At 40.0% G+C, this 21,332-nt stretch overlaps 1 protein-coding gene across 43 annotated transcripts in view; it reads right to left on the bottom strand.

Annotated features, from left to right (window-relative positions):
• The window catches only part of RIMS1 (regulating synaptic membrane exocytosis 1), a 296,320-nt gene that overhangs the window by 225,836 nt on the left and 49,152 nt on the right, over window positions 1–21,332 (bottom strand). For 41 of the 43 annotated variants that reach the window (XM_068183776.1, XM_068183805.1, XM_068183804.1 and 38 more), the window contains exon 2: window positions 1,564–1,641. The exons of the other annotated variants lie outside the window; for them this stretch is intronic. In XM_068183776.1, coding sequence (XP_068039877.1) covers window positions 1,564–1,641 — 78 coding nt within the window. The remainder of the gene's footprint in view (window positions 1–1,563; window positions 1,642–21,332) is intronic. 43 annotated transcript variants of the gene reach the window in all.

The following is a 21,332-nucleotide window of genomic DNA, read 5'->3' as shown; positions in this document are numbered from 1 at the left end:
CTCTGACCACTGAAAACAATAGATGACAATCACATGACTAGTTCATTTTTTGTACTTGCAGTCTAACAAAAAAAATAACTACATTTTTTATTTTTAAAATGTATTTCTCCTGGCTTCTGTCATAACATGTCAAACTCATGGAATTATCTCTCTGAAATTGCAAGGTCCAAGTAAAAAAAAAAAAAAAAATTAAAACATCAAATTACATCAAGACACAGCAGAAAGGTGGTGATAAAGGCAAACTAAGAAAATCCCCTAGACACTAAGCAGCAGAGCAATTACTGAAGCATTCTCTCCTTTTCTACTACCTAGACAGATCTCCTGGTTTTCTCAGATAATACAAAGAAAATATTGTGGTCCTAGGAAACATCATCAGATGCAGTCAGTATCAAACACACAGAACACCTTCTAATCTCCTTTAATGCCCTGGAAATTCAGAAGAAGAGGTCATCATTCCTCTGCTAAGAAGGAGTAAAGTCAGACTGGAGAGATTTTTTTCTGTACTACAAAACCCTCCATTAAGCCAAGCTGCTTCTGTTCATTCCTTGAAGGGAGAACCTTCTCCTACAGGAAAGAATCACGAAAGAATCTTCTCGAACAGGCTTCCTGACCAACACACATGCAGCGGTAGTACAAAGCCTTCCTCCAAGCTCAAGCTTTGTTACCATAAGACTTTTTCCAAAATGACCTTTTTAAGGAGGGCTGGTACACTGTGGATATGTACTCCTGGTCATGGTCAGTCCCGTCAGATATATCTGCCCAAACTTCGGATTCCAGGTACAAAAATGTAAAACCAAAATGTGGTCTCGGGCATCATAGCCAAACTCAGTCATTTTTTCTGCCTGACTTCTGAAACATTTTGGCTTGTGGGCATTGCTATCTCTCATCCATCAAACCTAAAACCTTCACAATTACAGATGTGATCAGCAGCAAGTCCACTTCTGGACTCAAGGGGCACTTCATTTGAAAGTGCTTTCCAGTTCAGAATTCAAATGTGTTCCATCTGAACACATGCGTTAAGCAAAAATACAGTTGCTACTGCAATCAAAAGATTTAGAAGCCATCTACGAATCACAGCTGAAATACCACAGAACTTCATTTGAAAAATAAATACTACACAACATTTCCAAACTTCTGGTGTTAGCTATTTTTGGTAAAATTTTGTATTTTGTTTCCTTTTTGTGTTAACAAATGTTGTCACAGCATTTCAAGCCTGTCACTTCATTGCAGCTTGTCTTTTAATTTCATCAACCTTCTAAATCTGCAAAATCCTACACTTTAAATGCTACCTGAAATGTAGTTTTGGGTGCTAGCATAGAATATTCCATGTGAAATATTTTCTGTCATTCATGCCTCCCTAGCTACTCTGTGCACTTATTCAGTGTTGCTGTTCCCCTGATCTTAAAGGTCTGCTTCATGAAGATAGACAACTTGTGCACATTTTAAAATCATGCTATCATCACCATCACCTGCAGAAAAGTGAGGTATTAAAAAGCAAAATTTAAACTGCAGTAACAATACATAGTAACATGTCACCATTGCTTTAAGACAGAACCGTCTGACCAACAGAAAGAAGTTTTCTCCCCTGAAGCTGTTTTGAAATCATGTCTAGAAGAGTCACTAATTCCACAGGTATCCAAGCTGAAAAAACAAGAGAAAAGTAAATTGCTTATAAGCCAGTAACTCTTCTTTTAGACCAGAGCATAATGTTACTACTGCTACTATTTGATTCTCTTTCGGCATGACAAACTTTTAATCAGACAACTAGATCCTGGAGAAGCATGTGGCATGGCGTGTTTTTGTTGCCAATAATCAAGATAAATTACCTTTCCACAGACTCATATGACCAAAAAAAATATGCCAGGAAATAAACTGTTTTGAGACTTTAGGAGGTAAAGAAATATTTCCATGGTAAGCAATGCTCACAGAGCTTCACAAGAGTCTGCTTAAAGAGGGAGCTTTCCAATGTATTTACATCCAAGATGTAAATGAGAAGCCTGGCTTTAATTTCTAAGGGCATCCTGAAGAAACTACCCTACATGGTCTGCTCCTTTCTACAGAAATTTCAAACTTTATCGCTTTACAAAGCTAATAATATAGAAAATATCTGTGATTTGTCAGCTGCCCTACATCTCACTGTAGATGTCATACACCAGACCAAGGATGCAAACCAGTAAGTCCCTGTAAGGAAATACATAAGGGCCTCCTCAGAATTGTGGTTCTTCCTCCTCAACAGCAGACAAAGCTTTCCAGAAAGCTTGTAAACAGCTTTCCACTCTCCTGTCTAGGCCCCTCACAATTACAGAGGCTCTGGAAAAACATGGTAGGCTTGCAATAGGGTCTTTCTTCTGGCTTTCTTGTATGCTGTAAATCAACAATATCACAGAACCATCAAATTATTTAGGCTGGAAAAGACCCTTAAGATCACTGGGACTGATACAGTCTCCCTTGAGCCTCCTCCTCTCCAGGCTAAACACACCCAGCTCCCTCAGCTGCTCCTCACAGGACTTGTGCTCCAGACCCTTCACCAGCTCTGGCATGGCCTCATCAGTCTTAAGCACAGGGGAAGAATCACTTCCCTGGTCCTGCTGACCACACTATTGCTGATACAGGCCAGGATGCCATTGGCCTTCTTGGCCACCAGGGCACACGGTGGCTCATGTTCAGCTGCTGTTGACCAGGAGACTCCCAGGACCTTTTCCACTGAGTACTCTGCACACCCAGCCTGTAGCACTGCATGGGGTTGTTGTGACCCAACAGCAGGACTTGGCACTTCTTTCAGCTCAGGGGTCTGGGTATCCAGAGAGTAACTGGTCTTGTTATTAAAAAATGAGGCAATAAGAACCTCCATTTTCTCATCATCCTTTGTCACTATGTCTCGTCCTGTATCCAATAAAGTCTGGAGACTATCCTTGGGCCTCCTTTTATTGCTGATTTTTTTACAGAAACATTTTTATTGCTTTTTATGGCACAGCCAGATTAAGTTCTGCTTGGGCTTCAGCCTACACCAAAACATGACCTAGTCTGTGCTCCAGAGAAATGTTACAATGGGCAAGAAGAGAAACCCAAACCACTCCCTCTACCCTAGCCTGACTGAAAAAGAAAAAAAATACCAGCCAATATTAACAGAGAAAAAAGATCTAGGAGCAGTTGAGGACATTTTCACAGTTATTTTGGCAGAATATGATCTTTTCCATCCATGTCTGTTTTGCTCTGGTGGAGCAACAGCCCTTGCAGCGCTCTGTTCTCCACCTCAGAGCTGCTTGCTCCAACTCCTGAAGAACATAAGAGCCCCACCCTCATTGCTGAAGGGCCCTCCCTCCATGCGCCTGGATGACCTCACAGGGCATCTGCTCATTTCTCACCAGCTGATGCAATGTGCAAGGCTGGGGTTTGGACTGACATACTTGGAGAGGTCTTTGGGACAGACCTTGAGCACTACAGCCATGAGCAAAAAGAGCATAAACTGAGGCATGGGGGATTGAAGCATGAGTGATGGCTGCCAGACTATGGAGAAAAGGGCAGCTGATATTCCAATGAGAATAAAGCAGAAGCCTTATTCCCACCAACCTTAACTGTGTAGTATTAATTCAGTATTATTTTTCCTTTTTGAGACTTTATTCTTCCTTTTGTTGTTGTTGTTGTTTGTACTAATAACTTAATGTTCTTCCTTTTATTGTGCTACATAAATTATTCTTTGTACTGAATAAAGGTATTCAGTAAATAATAAATGGAAAAAATGCAAAATCAAAAGAAATAGGAAAGCAACAAGATATAGAAATGGGGATACCCTCAAAACCTAGAATGAAAAACTGGATCAAAAATGGCATGCAGGACAAAGTGAGGAGTGTTTTTTCACAGTCTTGTATACCCAAAGATGTATATTTCATACTTCAATCAAGAAAAAGGTGTAAAGTTTATTTTATAGAAGAATTATGAAACAGATCTCTCTCACCACCTCCTTCACCACAAGACAGCGATAAATGGAACAGAACAAGAAGTGATTTGGGCATAGACTCCATGGATAAACTTAATAATTCAAAAGCAAGAGAAAACCACCATTGTTCACAATACCATATTTTGGTGCATTTAGATGAGATGCATTCAGAAATCTGTCTGTATGGCAGATGTCCCATGAAAGAGCCTGGAACAAAAAGCTTGTTTTAGAAATGGGCTAACAAGCTACTCAATTCTGAGTCAGTGACTGGCTGTTCAGGCATAATGTCTTAGATTGCCTGGTACCATATTTTATCTGAACTCTAGGGTACTCTCAACTGCTCTAAATTTATTCTGGCTTTGGGCTTTACATCTCAGTATACTCAGGTTCATTTTGTTACAAGCCACTAGAAATAAGAGCCTCTAGAATTTGGGCTGTCTTCTAAGAGGATTTGTTTTATGAATTGGCAACTGATTTTTCAAAAAACTGAAGAGACGTCAAAAAGAAGAGACACCTCTTCTTCAATTGGAGAGACATCTCCAATCACTTCACTTTTATCTGTCATTAAACCCAAAATCATGGGGAACTAAGTTAACTACTCTTTATCACTATTTTTTTTAAATTTTATATGTATGATAGGGATTATATTTTATACAAATATAATTTTTTTTTTGTCCCAGGGTATAGGATCAAAGCTACACTAGATTTTTACCCAGCTGCTTCAGATTTTCAGTGCACTGAAGCAGCATCACCGATTATAAATTCAGTAAGTCACGTGTTTTATTACTTCCATGTTTCTGGTCTCAGTGATAAGAGCTGGACATTATTTGGGTAAACTACAGCAGACGTTTTCCCCTTCTCATCTCCCTCTGGAGGAGCAATGGCTTCACTTTTCTTTCTACAAAATCCCATGCATACCCACGGATGTGTTCCTCAAACAATGTGTTAAGTGTGACCACCAAGGTGGCCAGAGCAGGTGCGGGAAGGCGCGTCAGATGATTCACTGCACGTGCATGGTGCTCGCGTGTGCTCTCTTCCGCAAAGACTCCATTGACTCCACAGTGAGCATGAAACATCCCTGCACTCCACATGGACAGCTGGCTGATTGCTAACACATAGTAACTATTTGTCTGGGATTCCTAGGTGTCTCACAGTCCAGCCAGACCAGTCAAGAAGGGCAGCAGTCCCACAGACGTCCCACAGAAAACTGCCAATTCCTTCCTTTCCCATCTCAACCCAAACCTGGATGATGCTTTTCAATATTACACCTAAGCAATCAATTGGAAAAAAAATTATGAAAGGGATGATTTCTGTTTATCAGGAAGACTACAGCTAGGGTGGGGAAATTGATTTTTCTTTTAAACCCTTTTGTTTGAAAGGGAATTCTGCAAATGGAGCACACCGTTGCCATAGGAAGCTCATGGTAATGCAGGATTTTAACCCAGGGTTTACATTTAAAATTCTTCAGGTCTGGAAGAGTCTAAGCCTTAGTCTAACCCCTAGCACATCAGGCCTGACACTCTGAATCGTAGTATAATGACAATAAATGATTTATCAAAAAAATATTTAATCCATGGATGCACAGAGCCTTCACCTACAGGTGAATCTGTTGTTTGGGGAACTCACTGACTCAGCTGTGGTTTCTAGATGATAAATTCATGCAAATTACCCTTACTCCTGGTAGATAGAAGGAATACAAAACAGGATTTTCAGAAGCACAAGTCCCCATATTTATACAAGATTCATACATCTAGGAATCTAAAATAAACATGATTTTCTTCAAAACATAAAAATCTTTGCTCTATAAATTTGTTAGAAAAAAATATGCAAAAGGTGCATTTATTCTGATTACACTTTTCACCTTCCTCACACCTTAGAATTAAAAAGTTGCATTTTCTAATCATAACATGGAATTGAACACTGTTTTTGCAGATTTTTCACAGATTGGTAAATTTATACTTTCTAAGTAAAAATCCTATGGTACCCTATGGTTCAAGAAGTTAAAAGCCACACACATTTCCATTCATACAGTATATGCCTTCATTCTTCCTACTCCCTTTGCATCCTTTCCATCTTCCAAGATCCTTTGCATCCTCTTTCCATTTTCTCATGTGTGCCCCTGGGCATTCAAATTTATTCTTTACAATGCAGCAAATACACTTTTTCCTGCATCTAAATCAGCTTTTCTTTTCTTGGTTATTCATTTTTTTTCTCTGTAGCAAAGAACTATTGAGACTGCAATGCTTTCTACAGCAAGGCCAGTTCGAATACATGAACAGAATAGACATTTTTGTACTTGATGTTTATCGAAGTTCTCTTGGATCAGACAGTATTATCATCTTCCCCTCCATCATCTGACAGGACTGTGGCTTACGCTTATGTCACTCACACTATGAAAAAAGTCTAGCTATCACTTTCCAGCTCCCTACATTTACAGAAAAGCAGATATATGTTTCCCAAAACCCTCACACCTGTGAGAGACTAAGCTCTATGCTTGTCAGATCATATTAAATAGTAAATAAATATAAACAGAAAGGACTTCAAAAGGATTTGGCCTGTCTGCCACTAGTTCATACAAATTCAAAATGAAAAAGGTGCTTATAGGGTGCCTACAAGGTCAGGCTCTAATTTCTGAATCTCAAGGAGAGCAATACCTGCCTTTCCCATCTGCTCAACTGTCAGAGAGGGCTGGGTGCTAGAAGCAGGTTGGGGAACACTGCCGTGGCACACACAGTGCTGCTCTCAGCCAGCACATTCAGGTGCTCCCTTGCCCCCATGTCAGAAATTCCTCCTCATCTCCAGTTCTACTGGAGACAATTCTGCAGTAACTTGTAGAATCAATCAGATGAAGATTCTCCAAATCAAAAGCAAGCAGCTAGTTTGTTTACCTCAATAGGTTCCGCTACCCTTCTTCTCAAAACCACAGAAGGAGATATTAGCTGTCTTGAACTCTATCTACTTTACTGTAACACAAGAAGAAAGGGTCAGCTTTCCATGAGTAAAGGATTTTTGAACCAGATTACATGGCAGTTCCAACAGAATAAGCTAAGAAGATAGCTCTTATGTGGAGGGTTTCTTTATGGTTCTCCTGAAAGCCTCCAAATACTCTTTTCCTGGAAATCTCCATTACAGCCATATAAGACAGAACTACAAGGGGAAGCATGCATAAACATGTACTGTCTTCACACAGAAACAGGTCCTTTGGAAATGATTTTTGAAAATAGTCATGCTTAGAGGGAGGTTTTTGAGTAGGTTGATAAAGTCTTATCAGGCATGTGAGAGATTTCAGTAGAGAGTCTAGCTGAATTTTTAAGTTCTTAAACACTGTCCAGATTTTTGTCCTTGCATCCAGGCTACAACCAATGACAGAATACACAGCTACCTAGAAAGATGGAAAAGATAAAGTTACTCAGCGTAGGAAATAAAGTTCACTAGTCTATCACAGACTGTTGTTCATATACAGAAAGACTTGTCTCCTGTGACTTTACTCTTCCACATTAGAGCCAGTCCCTCTGTGGTTCTTGCATAGCCAGGAGACAAAGGCACATGTAGGAATATCACATTTGTTGTCCATATTTACTTTAGACTGAGCCATAGGGAGTCTAGATACAGAGTTTCCTATTCCTTTCAATTAACCAACTTTTTTTTTCTCATAACCAACCACCCTAGAAGAAGCCAGTGATGTTGCAGATGTTTACACATAGTCTGAGGCGTCCTATTTTAGCTGTCTGGATGGCAACTGAGTACTAGTCAGTTAGCCAGTACTACCAGCTCCTTCACGTTTTTCCATTTTCCATTTCCAAGCAAGTAGATAGAAGCAGTTTGTGAAAATCTGCACTGAGAGAAGACATTGGTTAGAATGTGTACTGGCAGCAAAGATAAAACATAAAAAATGTTTCTGTGGGTAGGATTCTCAGCCTTGCAGCAGCTATGGCACTTCTGTCACAGAGGCATTTGTATGGTTTTTGGGTTTTTTTAATGTTCCAAGTCATTTGTATGTTTTTTGGGGTTTTTTAATGTTCATTTGACAAAGAATCAAATGCAAGACTATGATTTTTCCAATCAAATAAATCTATTTCTGTAGTTAGTTGTTAGCACTGGACTCTAAGAGCAACATAAAAGCACAAAAAATACTTTACTGGATTGGACAAATGGTCCATCCAGTCCTATATTTTGGCTCTAATACTAATAAAAGATGAGGCTACACAGGGAGAGTACTTGAGCTGCACAGCTTTGCATAGCCCTTTCCCATCATTCTCCAGAAGTATCCACTGCTGTTGTTTGGGGGATGCAAAAATAAGATGAGCCTCCCCAAAAATTGAGAGGATATTAGCTATATCTGAAATGTCACAGAAAGCTGTAGCATGCTACATGGGGAAGCTGCCAAGTTAAAAATAGAAACTGCCAATCTGACTACAGCTGTGAGATGCATATCACTGACAGACTGGCTTTTATCTCTTTTATTTAAAAGGATGAATCTCTTAAAAAATCCTCAATATTGTAAAATGCTACCTACTTTGGAACACCAAAACCTGCAGTGCTGACTGCAGAGAGAAATTAAAAGCAAACCAGTGTATTGCAATACATGTACTCCACAGCAGTAGGTCAGCAGAAAGTACTGTGATGGATCTGCTGCTGCTTCTGCTTTCCTACTTTCTGACTGTTGCAATAAAAGAGATCATTAGGAATCTAAAAAGGTACCTTTAATGGCTGGATGCTCAATTACTAAAGTGGGACTAGCCTGCCTGGGTTTGAGATTCTTTTCAGGGCATCACATTCCCCTACATAATGTTTAGAGCTGTACATAAACAGCTATGTATCACTTATCTCTAATATCACCTGCTCTCCAGTAATAGATGAGGACTTCAAGCCAGCCTCCAAATATCAACCAGCTGAATGGGCTTAAAATGAACAGACAATACATTACCTGAAACATCTGAAAGATGAACTATCATAAGGTGCAATGCAGGCTTACATTTGATTTCTTCCCTCTGTTCTGAAATGTGTCTTAAAATCGAAGAGAGATGGTTCTAAAAATTGTATTTGTACAGCATTCATTTTTCAAAATGCAAGGAACCAAGCACACTTATTTAACACCCATGTAATCCTGTGAACAGATATTTTTTAGGCATCTGTAAATCACTTCACTTTGACACAGTAAATTAATTGCACATGTTCATATGGATAAGAAAGGTATCAAACTCCTTGTGTGCTGCTGGACTTGAGCAACTGGCCATTTCTCCATCTCAAAAGAGGAAACCAGTCTACTGCAGGAAAGTAGGTGTATTTACTGGTGCATGAGACTCTGCCAGTCCACTCCATGAGAAAAAGTAACACACCTGGAGAAGTCTCACCTCGAGCCTGATCTTGCATACACTGATCTCTCAGCAGGTATTATAGAATATACATAGAATATTCTTTCTTCAAGTGTGTATTTTTCTTTGATGTACATAGATTACACTTGTTAATACTAATGAGAGCACTGAGAAATTCCTGAGAACAAAGAGAAACTAGAGCCCTAGGGGATATGCACTCACTCCTACTGAAAACAGCGACTGCTATAGTTTGAGGTACCTGAACTACAACATGAAGCTTCCTCAAAGGGAGATAAAGCATACATGCACTTTCATTGGAATATTGCTATAGTGATGTTTGGCTTATATGTATTTTAGTCAGAGCTTCTGAAAAAGCTTCAAAGAGCCTACAGTGTACAATTTAATTAGCAATTTATTAAAGAGAGACTGGGGTCACTTTGAAATTCTGCCATCTGATATGGAACAAACACATTCAGTGCCTTCTAAACCATACACAGACAGTGTTCCAGAGCTTCATTTTAAATGAAATCTCCTAGCCCAGCATTATTTTCTTCCAGACCATGCTTACTGCAGTACTGGACACAGGAATCCATCTGCAAATAGGTCAAATACAGGAAATTCAAGAGTGAAGATTCCATTTCTCAATGAAGATTTTTGGTTCTGTAAGGGAGTAAGTGTTTTGAGTTTAGGACTCTAAGCCTCAACTTAACAACCAAGGACCTTCTACTTTCAGGTGAATTCCTTAAATTTAAATACAATGGCAGCCTGGACATAAGCCCAGCCTAAAATACCATGTCCCAGTCAGTTGTAGATCAGCCTGCAGTGACAGCTCTGCAGCTTTCTGAGAAGGTATGAACTGCATAGGCCAAACTAGAAGAGAGAGAATAGCTGATACAATAGCTTTTACTTACACCCAGTTTTTAATAAATCAGATTTGTAAATTAAAAATTGAAGTCTTTCAAGCTGCTGTAATTTCCACACTTTGGATAAAAAGATAAAATCTTGTCGAGACCATCTATGAGATTGGCAGTCATTGCAGCGACAGGAAAAATATAGATGAAGCAATTTTTAGAGTGAGAACATAAAGGATGGCTTGCTGCTTCTGACACAGTCTCTTCTTGAAATTAAACGTTTGCTGTCATTTTTGTCTCAAAATTATGAAGTGTATTCCTACTCACCTCAGAAATTCCCTTTTATCTCTGGATCAAGACCCATTAATTTCCTAAAACTGCTTATTTTAAAGGCAAAAGACATACTCCAGAGGTGTCATAAACCAGAGGGCACTCCTTGAAAGTGATTTATTGCCTTTACCTGAACAACAGTAGATCTCCATGTTCACAAACCACTGTAGGCTTGAGAAGAAAATAATTGAAACATTTTTCTTTATTCTAAGCAGCCCCTTTTAATTAGATGCATTTAGCACACATCTTCTCATTACATTCATCATACCATATTTGAGCAGCTTCTCAAATCGCTTGTGATTGCACAGACTCGTCTTCTGCAAGAGCCTGAAAGGCGGCTGCTGCTGCTGGCTCCACCTCTCAGCTCTGCAGTTTTTTATGAATGACTAGCAATCACTGACAATGAATGACTGCCAACTGCCCACTCAACCCTTTCTACTCTTCCCTGCACGTACATACTAGAGAAGCAAACAAGCGTTGTGACTGCAAATGAGCCTTCAGTACACTTTCCAATATACGGCATTCATCTTTCAAAACAGGAACTAAATGTTCTTCCGGATACTTAGAGTATAGAAATTAAATATTAAAAGCTTATGCAACATCCTTTTTCTTTCTTTCTTTCTTTTCTTTTTTTTTTTTTTATCAACCAGATAACTTTTAGGCATTTAATCAAAGTGAAATTGTCTTTTTCTGAATGCTTCACTGCTTCAGCAACAAACAGGAAAACTGGAATTAAAGAGCCCTCACCTACACAGGTAAAAATCCACACAGGCGAAACATTTTAATTACAGAATAGTTTCTCAGGCAAAATATAAATCAAGAAGTCACTCACTGCATGCTCTGAAAATGCTCTGCAATAACTGAAAATTAAAATAAAATTAAATAAAATTAAATAAAATTAAATAAAATTAAATAAAATTAAATAAAATTAAATAAAATGCAAGGTATGCTTTATTGCCTACTGCTTAAGTTGTCCTGTCAGTTCTTGCAACCCTACAGCCCAGTATTGCCACTTCCAGGAACAAGCCACAGGCTTTGCACTGAGTTTTCAAGGCTTTGGGACCAACACATGTCAGGCCTACTTTGTCTGAACTTCCCTTGGCCTGTCTTCTGCTTGGTTTGACTTAGTTTAGCTATAGCAGCAAATAACAGAGCTTTGTATTTCCCATTATCTAGAAGAGAAAGCAGGACATATTTGGGACATGCAAAGACAAATGAACATGAGCAGGTTGTAATTAGCACAGTCAGAAATATGAAAGCAGCAAAGTGCCTTCACCGGTCATTATTCAATCAGGACAAATATAAAGGATCTAGAACAGAAACATATAAAATTGTCAGAAGATGGTGTGTTCAATGTCCGAACATCTAACAACTATCAAGAATAGATTTGAAGATGTAATTTAACACATTGGAAACTTTTACACCATGTTTCAGCAAAATTATTGCTAAATAATGATCTGGAATCACAGGTAAAGGCTGGGGAAGGATGGGAGGGACTTGGGACCTAAAAGAACTTGTCAGTATCTTTAAAATAGCAGCAAATTTAAGTAATTTAATGCACTAACAAGTATTTTTACTGTGTTGATAACCAAACAAGAGTACATAGGCTGCAAATCTCATTCTCCATACACTTTCTCTAATTCCACTGGGTTAAATGAAGCTCCTACTCATGCTCTGCTCACATGAGCATGAAGAAAATAATGTAAGTAGTAATGTATGTCATGACAGAAGTATTTCAATACCTTTATCTTCATGTAAAGGGCTTAACTTCAGCTGAGACCCATGAAGTCATCACAAAATCTATCAAAAGGTTTTAGTGAGCTCCTCCTTAGGTGCTGTGCCCTAAAGGAAATTGTTGCCTCTTCTCCAGTTCCCAGCAAATACTGATACATACAGGACATGTGAAGTGTTATGAAAAGAAGGACAGAGCTAACATTTCTGTTGTGCTCTGAGGAGCACTATTAAAAAAAACTCTTAGCGGCATTTTTTGCTGTGATTTGGTTTCTCTGGTGTTTAGGGGTTTTTTTAAGCCTTTTTGCAAAAGAAATGAAAATACAGAGCCAAAGAAACAGACTAATAAACAGTTTCCCTACTTAAGGAACATCAAATGACTACAAGGAATAGCTAAAGGAATAGCAGTTAAGGAGGGCTGACAATAAGCATATTCTAACCCAATTAGTTTGTTTTCCATCTCCAGCAGTTTCAGGCAGTCTTGTGATGATCACTTTTTTTTGGCCATGCTTCCTTACATCATTACACTATCACAAGCTAGCACAAACTGCTATCAGAAATGTGGAAGGTAGCAGTTATAGGCACAGGCTTTGAAGGTCTCTAACTCTGATAGAAGCTTGGTGCCTTTCCCATCCCACCACACTGACGTCCGCCGGTAACCAAAGCATGTCCCCTCCTTGATTTTGCTGCGCACAGTCTTTGAGAGCTGATCACTTTGCACTGGCTAGTTTCTAGGCCAGGCACCCAAGGGAGATGATCAGCCATTAAGACTACAGTAGTCAAGTAAGATTTTTGCTTTTGTCATAACAAAACCCAACATTTCCCACACAAGAACAGCATTACTGTGTTTGCAGTTCTCATGATCATACTCCAGCTTGGGGCCCATCTGATGATTCCCATAGGTATTTCACTCACTACGCTACAGAAAATATCCAATCTGCTATCTCAAACAGTCAATACATCCCCAAATTCCTTTTCTTTTGTATTGGTTCCCTGGGTATGTTGCATTTTCAGTACAGCCAACATGACTGCTTAACGCATTCACACTAGTGCTATTCATAGCAAGTAAATCTCAGTAATTCCACTTTTTCTTTTGATCTATTTTTGCAGGTGTTCTGATGCTGACATGATTAGGTTGGAAGCACACTTCTTCTTCTGAAAGTAATTCTGAAGCAAGACCAAAAAACCTTTATCACTGCAAGATCTGAAATACCATCAGTCTTAGGGACACAAATATGATTTTTTTTTCTAAGCTATTTAAGATTCTTATGACAGATTATGACTAAACAGTACTAACCATTCTTTCACATCCAATTCAAACAATATGATCATGGAGAAAGCCATCATGTTAGGCATCCTAACATATTCAGGAAGACAGTTCTGTTAACATAGCACAAAATCAGCTCTTCAATTATTCTTGATTACATCTATGCTGCCCAGTTGGAAATATCTGAGAGATGTGTTTAGACTACATTAGGGGACATTTATTGTATGAATTATTTGCAAACTGTCAAACACCAGCATGGTGTTTACCTAGAATACATGTATCACTCTTACTGTCTTCACTTTAATAGACACGCAATAATTCAGGTGTTTGAAGGGTTGTCCCCAAATAGAACAGCTACACTGATATTTTGAAAGCTGTTTTTTTCCATCTTTCATGCTCTATTCACTACATAAATGATGTAAATTGAAGCCATTTATTAAATCTTTCACAGAGATGCATTCAACATGAATCCAGGCAAAGGAATGTGTGCATGAATATGGTGATAACATTTCAGACTTTGCTGGTTCTGGGCTAAAATAAGATCTGCAAAGATCTAGGGAGGCAGAGAAAAGCAGACAGGTTTTTTTACATTTTATTTTCCTTTCATGGAAGTCTGAATATTCCTTATTTTGAAAAGTATATATTACTTGTCAAAAGTGAACCACTTTTGTGGCCCCTGTGAAGACATGTTCCATTTACGGTCTCCACAGAACTCATTCTGTACATAATCTATACATTCTCCTACACACAGGATCACAGGATATTTGAGGTTGCAAGAGATCTTTGGAGATGATCTAGTCCAAGCAACTGCTCACAGCTGGGTCAGCCATGATGTCATATCAGGTTGCTCAGTCAGTCTTGAAACCTCAAAGGTGGAGACTACACAGTCTTTGGGCAACTACTCACTGCTTGACTATCCTTATGATGAGAAAGCTTTTCCTTATATTCACTCTGAGTCTTTGAATTCAGTTTATGCCAAAGGTCTCTCATCCTCCAACCAACACAGTGTTTGGGAAAGCCTGGCTCCATCTTCTGAATAAACTCCTTGGAGGTACTGGAAGGTCACAAACAGGTTCCCCCTAAAGCCAACTCTTCTCCAGGCTGAGCAAGACCGGGTCCCTCAGCCTCTCTCAGAACAAGAGCTCCAGATCAATCCCTGACCATTTTGGTGGCCTCTGCTGAACTCCCTGCAGCTCATAATCACCTCTCCTGTATTGTGGGGTCCAAAACTATATGTATCCTATCAGGGAAGATGGAAGAGGTCCAAAAGATGCAGTATTCTAGATGACACCTAGCGAATGCTGACTAGAGGAAATACTTCCCATTGGTTTCCTGGCTGCTGGATGCTGTTGGCTTTTGCTGCCAAGGAACACTGATGTCTTATATTCAGCTTCCCATCTGCTGGATTGCCAAAGTATTCTGCTGAACTGCCACTCCAGCCCACACTGGTACATTGTTTCTAAGCAGGAGATTGCATTTGCCCTATTGAATTTCATAGGGTTCCTGTCAACCCACTACCCTTATTTATCAGGGTCCCTATAGATAAAAATCCTTTCCTGTCTACTGAGCTTCCCAGTATGGCATCATCTGCAAACTTAAACCAAAATGCATGCTGTTGCCCTTTTTAGGTCACTGAAAAATACATTAAATGGTAGAAACCCCTGTGGCACTCCACTGGTATCCAGGCAGAATATGAACCATTAACTGCTACACTCTGAGCCTAAATATCCAGCTGGGTTTCTATTTGTTGCTAGTTCATCCAGACAGTAAGGCCCCAATATGGACATGAGAATATTATGGGAAACTGTATAGAACTTTCTGTTAAAACCAAGGTCGATGACACAGTACTCTGTCATCCACAACAATAGAGATTTCAGAATAGTAAGGCAACTTAGTTGGTCAAGAATCATTTACCCTTAAGAAATACATTCTGACTGTTTCAATCACCAATTTGTCCAGAAACATATTACAAAAGGACTCACTCTATGATTTTCCCAGGGGCTGAAGTAAGGCTTGACTGGCTTGTAGCTCTCCAAGTTAAAATTCTGGGATTTTTTGAAGGTGGCCACATTTGCATTTATCCATTCAACACAGAAATTGCCTTACTGTCCTTTTCAAGGTAAGACAGCAACCTTGTAAGGACAACTTCTGACAGAAGTCATAAGCCTCCAGTGTTCCTCAACACAGTGTTCCATCACTTATACAAAAACTGCCTACAGACTCTGGCTGCCCTGTTTTGCACAGTCAGGACATTCAGGTTCTCATCTCTGCAGGGTCTCTGTGAAGACACTCTCAATCCTTTTTCCATCTTCCCTGATACCATACACATAGTCTGCTCCTCTCCTCCTTCAGCTCCATAACTTGGCCACAACCTCCAGCAGACATAGTCACCACCTCCAACTGCTCCAGCCTCAGTGAGCCTGCTGTTCCAGAGGTTAACATAGATGGGTTCTTCCACAGGGACTCTCCTGCGATTGTACTGCTTCCCTGGGCAGTCCCAACCATCAAGCAGGTGGGCTGCAAAAACCTCCTTCAGATATGATGTTTCCTTCAACACCCACAAAACAGCCTAAAAATTAATCCAGCTAGCCAGAGCATTCAGATGAACTTGTGAGTTGTTTTTCAGCATTCTCCTAAACTGAAACCTCCAGAACAATCAGACAATGAAGTACCTTTTTAACCACCAGGACCCTCCTGGAACATGAGAGCCTGAAGTGATTTTTGGCCACAGGCTGCATGAGAAAGAGCTTAACAGCAATGGCAGACACAGAGAAACTAGGGCCCATGGGTAATACATTTCATGTGGCATGGGTTTCTTTAAGCCAGCTAAAAAGACTCCTCATCTGAGAGATTTTATGAACATTATGAGGCCTCCTTTGAATTTTTCAATTATATTTCAAGTAAGAACCCAAATCTGACTACAATATGTTCAAGAAAAAGGAAGCAGTGCAATCATTCTGTCCACTTCCCTTTTGTTTATGGATACTCATTTCTTTGGTTTTGGCAGATCAGAATGGACCTCCAAGTACAGAATCAGTATTGAAGGTCTGAGACAGGAAGTAGGACCACCATGAAATGAAATTGCATTAACTAAGGCCAGACATAAAATTCTGACAACATATAATCATGGACAATTATGATTCTGGGAGAGGAAGGAAGCAGAGAATAACTTGCTTTCATGCATGCTTTCACACAAAACATTTAGGTCCATAATTCATGTAAACAGCATATCAGATATCATACAATCAGAATGGTCTGGTTTCAAAGGGATATTAAAGACCACTAGTTCCAACCCCCCTGCCACAGACGGGGACACCCACCATTAAGGCCAGGCTGTTCAAGGCCCCACGCAACCTGGCCTTGAATACCTCCTGAGATGGGGAATCCACAGCTTCACTGGGCAACCTGTGCCAGTGCTTCATCATTTTCACAATAAAAAACTTATTCCTAGTATCTAATCTAAACTTACCCTTTCCTTTTTAAGCCACTCCCCCTTGCCCTATCACTACAGGCCCCTGTAAAAAAGCCCCTCTATAGCTTTCTCATAGGCCATTTTCAGGTATTGGAAGGCTGCTATAAGGTCTCTCCAGAGCCTTCTCTTCTCCAGGCTGAACGACTCAAATCTCTCAGCCTGTCTTCTTGGAAGGATTCGTCCAGCCCTCTGGTCATCTTCCTGATGCTCCTGTGGATTCACTCCAATAGGTCCATGTCATTCTTCTGTTAGAGTTCCAGAACTGGATGCAGAGCTCCAGGTGGAGTCTCACCACAGTGAAGCAGAAGGGGAGAATAACTCCCTTGCCTTGCTGGCTATGCATCTTTTGAAGCAGCCCAGGATGTGTCTGTCTTTCTGGACTGTGAGTGCACATTGCTGGGTCATGCTCAGCTTCTCATTCACCAACACCCATCAAGACCTTCTCTTCAGGGCTGCTCTCAATCCATTCACACCCAGCCTATTCCCTACCTGGGAATGCACTGATCCATCTGTAGAACCTTGAATCTAGCCTTGTAGAGCTTTGTAAGGTTTACACAGGCCTGCCTGTCCATGTCCCTCTGGACGACATCCCTTTCCTGCAGTGTATTGACCCCACTGCACAGCTCGGTGTCATTGGCAAACTTGCTGAGGGTGCACTCGATCCATGTCCATGTTGCCAACAAAAATGTTAAAAAGCAGCAGGCACAACACCAGTCCCTGAGGAACATCACTTGTCACTGGTCTCCACATGGACACTGAGTCACTGACTACAATGCTTTGAAGTGCATCCATCCAGCCAATTCCTTATTCACCAAGTGGTCCATCAGTTAAATCTGTGTCTCTCAGGTTAGACACAAGGATGTCATGTGGCTAAAGGCACACAGTAATACCAGAGTACAAGTGCTACAAAATGTACCATATAACCACAGGTATGAATGTTTCATGAGTTCCAGCAGAGCCTAAAAAACATATTGCAAATTGGGTGGAAGAGAAAATGATGCTCAAGGAAAGGGAAAGTGGGTCTTCAGCACTCAGGTCCTTAATCACTCAGCATGTGGGGAAAAAAAAATCAAAACAGTTCCTCATCATGTTCTCATGACTAAATAACTGGAAGCAAGGGAGAGGGAAAACACGAAGACTCACCCCTAACTATTCCTTACTACTGGCTTTATGCAAAGCCAGCAGCAGGAGTATTTTAGATATGTTACCAAATACAACTCTAATAAGAAGACAGTTACATAAAAATGGAGCTTGTACAGAGATCTCCTGCAGGCTGCAGCGTATTATTTGGTAGCTTGGTAGCCAACTAGATGTCCTAGCCCCTTGCCCAGTGCCACCCCAAGGCTTATTCCCAGGCCAAGAGATTTCCCAAGAAATATACTGTACTCTGGTAGTTCTTTAGATTGCTTTCATTGATCACTGAAGCCCCTGTGGGCAGTTGTCTCATTCCCAGATTGACAGTTTCTCTCCTGTAGTTTATTAGCACACGTTGTTCACTTCACTGAGGGCATATTTTGCCATTTAAAAATTTAATTCAAGCTAGTTCACTCCTCCTAAAATTTTATTTCTCTCTAGTGAAACCTGCCACACAATACTAGACCATATAAGCTTCACAAAGAAGGTCAACACCATCCTGACCTGCATTAGGTGGGGGCACTGCCAGCAGGTCAAGAGAGGTGATCCTGCCCCTCTACTCAGCCCTGGTGAGGCCACACCTGGAGTACTCTGTCCAGTTCAGGGCTTCCCAGTACAAGAAAGACATGGACCTACTGGAGCAGGATCTGCAAAGGATCACAAAGACAAGTGAGGGTCATACAAGGGGAGGCTGAGAGAGCTGGAACTGCTCATCCTGGAGAACAGAGGGTCAGGGCATCTTAATAATGTGTGTAATATGTGATGGGAGGGTACAAAGAAGACTGAGCGAGGCTTTTCTCTGTGGGAGCCAGTGAATCGACAAGGGCCAAATGTCACAAACTGAAATAAGGGAAATTCCTTTTAAACATAAGAAAACCTTACTTTTTTTAATCGAGAGGTTGAACACAGGTTTCCTGCAGAAGTTGTGGAGTCTCCATGCTTGGAGATACTCAAAATCTGACTGAACATAGCCCTGAGCAATCTGCTTCAACTGTTCCTACTTGAGCACAGGAGCTGGTCTAGACAATCTCCAGAGGTTCCTTCCCATCTTAACTATTCTATGAGTCTGTGTGCACTGGATGCCTCATAGGCAATACTTTCTACATTCTACATTCTACAATACTTTGCACTGTGCTAAGATTTTCTCATTCTTAATGTATATGCTTCATTATTTCTCAGAGAATTAGGCTAGAACTACAGCAGTATAATACAGTAAGTTCAAAACTGTTCATTCAGGAATATTGTTTCAGCAGCTAAACATGGCTGTATCATGGGATGGTGCAGAAAATTCATGTTTCATTAGCACTACTTTCAGTGGTCCCACTTCTATTGCTTATACTTGTGAAAACATAGTCAAGATGCCCCAGAACACCAGCACCAAAGTTTCCTGCATGGTCGGCAGTGTACTCACTGTAACTCTCATTATAGTCTCTACACTAAGTTCTTGTGGGCGAAGGAGGGAAAAGGGCTCAAATCCCTCATTACCAGCCAACTGTACACTTACATCAGTTCTGCATCCAGAAGTCTGGTGTGTTCCAGGGAAAGAGGTCAGGAGACTAGCTTGCTGCTAGTTAAGAAAAGTGTATCTTGCCCCCAAACCATAAACTGTCACATGCATTATTTTCAGGTAAGCAGTGGAATAACTGGTCTGTGCTTTCTGGGTTGTGATGGAATCTGGACAAAACACAGAACAGTTCAGAAGGACAGTAGCATCTGAGCTGTGATAGCCTGTATCCAGAGTATAGGTTACAGTAGCAGCTGTTAATCTGCATTAATTCAAACCTTTGCCTATAGTACCTGGAAATTCCATCGAGAAGGGTGTTAAAAGCACTGTCATTTTAAAGACAAAAGGGTTGTATATCTTTAGGACCCAAATTATGGCAACATCCAAGTTAACTTCCCAGGTTGAACAACCTCTTCTCCACATGCAGTGGGTGATCAATAGTATCTTTAGCTAAATGAGATTCAAGTGTGCCCAACTAAGCATGTCTGAAAATGGTTAATAAATCCAGACTTCTACACAGTTGATAACCAGGTTTTATATGTATCAAAAATACAAGTGCCTTCCTTGCCACTCACACCAGCTTCATCCACTGGTAGCAGAAGGTGGAAAAAAACATATGGTTTTCAGTAAATATAATTTTGATTAATTGTCAAAGGTAGAACCAACTTAGTGTTTGAAAGCTATTTGACAAATATAAAAGACTAAAAACTTCCTTTTAATAAAATCTAAATTTAGCTTTAATAATTAGAATTTTTATAAAAAGGAAATTGTCTTTCAAAGCAAAGATTGGCACTAGTTCATGTTGTCAGATTTGACAGCATGAAATCAGGGAACAAATGACGAAATTCTGCAGCTGCTAAATACTGTCAAATACATTCTACAAGTTTTATTCTTATAAATTCATTATTAGGAAGTACTGCTCTTGCAAGGAACTGTCTCTCTTCCCAACATACAAATAGGGCAAAAATAGTTCTAAAACACTCCTCACCGTTGTTAAGATGGCTTGTGATACTTTTGACATTTTTTAAAAAGCCTTGGTCTGCGCACAGCATTGTACCAGAGCCCTACCGAATTGGCAATAATTTGGAAACAGCTGTAACAGTTTAGGAGCAAGTTCCTGCAGTTGTTTTCCATGAGAGACTGAACAACCACAGGCACCCAAGCCAAGGCATAAGCTAACCCAGCTGACTTTGTACAGAAGTAGGGGACAGCCAACCCAACCCACTAAGGCAACTCCATGGCTGACTGTGACCTGCTGGCAGAGAACAGCTACTGATGGTTTAAACCACTTCAGCTACATATGTTGGATTTCATTTTTCTAGGTAGAAAGGAAAAATACAAACTTGGATAATAGATATTATATGTGTGAAGTCACATCAGCATTTGCCTGACGCAGGCTAAACTGCTCTACCTGTGTGGCTGGACACACAAGGTAGCACATGTCTTTACAAATGTAAATGCAATTCCAAATATTTTAATATATAAATCAGATACAAATCCTTTGAATAATTATATTGCAAAAAAAACATATTTATTTTAGAATAGCAAAGAAGTGCTACATGAATTTTAAAAATCCCATTGGTTTCTTTTCATTGCTGTTAAGGAGAACTCAAAATTAATGTGACAATAAAATCGCTTTTAGAAAAGCATATGCTAACAAAATTTCTTATTGGCCTATTGAACCATTTTTTTCTGCATGTTCCATCTGATTTGTTGAAAACCATTCACAATTCAATGTTTCAAAAGTCAAAAATGTAACCACATTCAAGGCAACTCTGGTGCACTTGAGTG

This window comes from Anomalospiza imberbis, chromosome 3, assembly GCF_031753505.1.
Source record: "Anomalospiza imberbis isolate Cuckoo-Finch-1a 21T00152 chromosome 3, ASM3175350v1, whole genome shotgun sequence".
Taxonomy (NCBI): Eukaryota; Metazoa; Chordata; class Aves; order Passeriformes; family Viduidae; genus Anomalospiza; species Anomalospiza imberbis.
The sequence above is the reverse complement of the archived record's forward strand: the minus strand, read 5'-3'. Positions and strand labels throughout refer to the sequence as shown.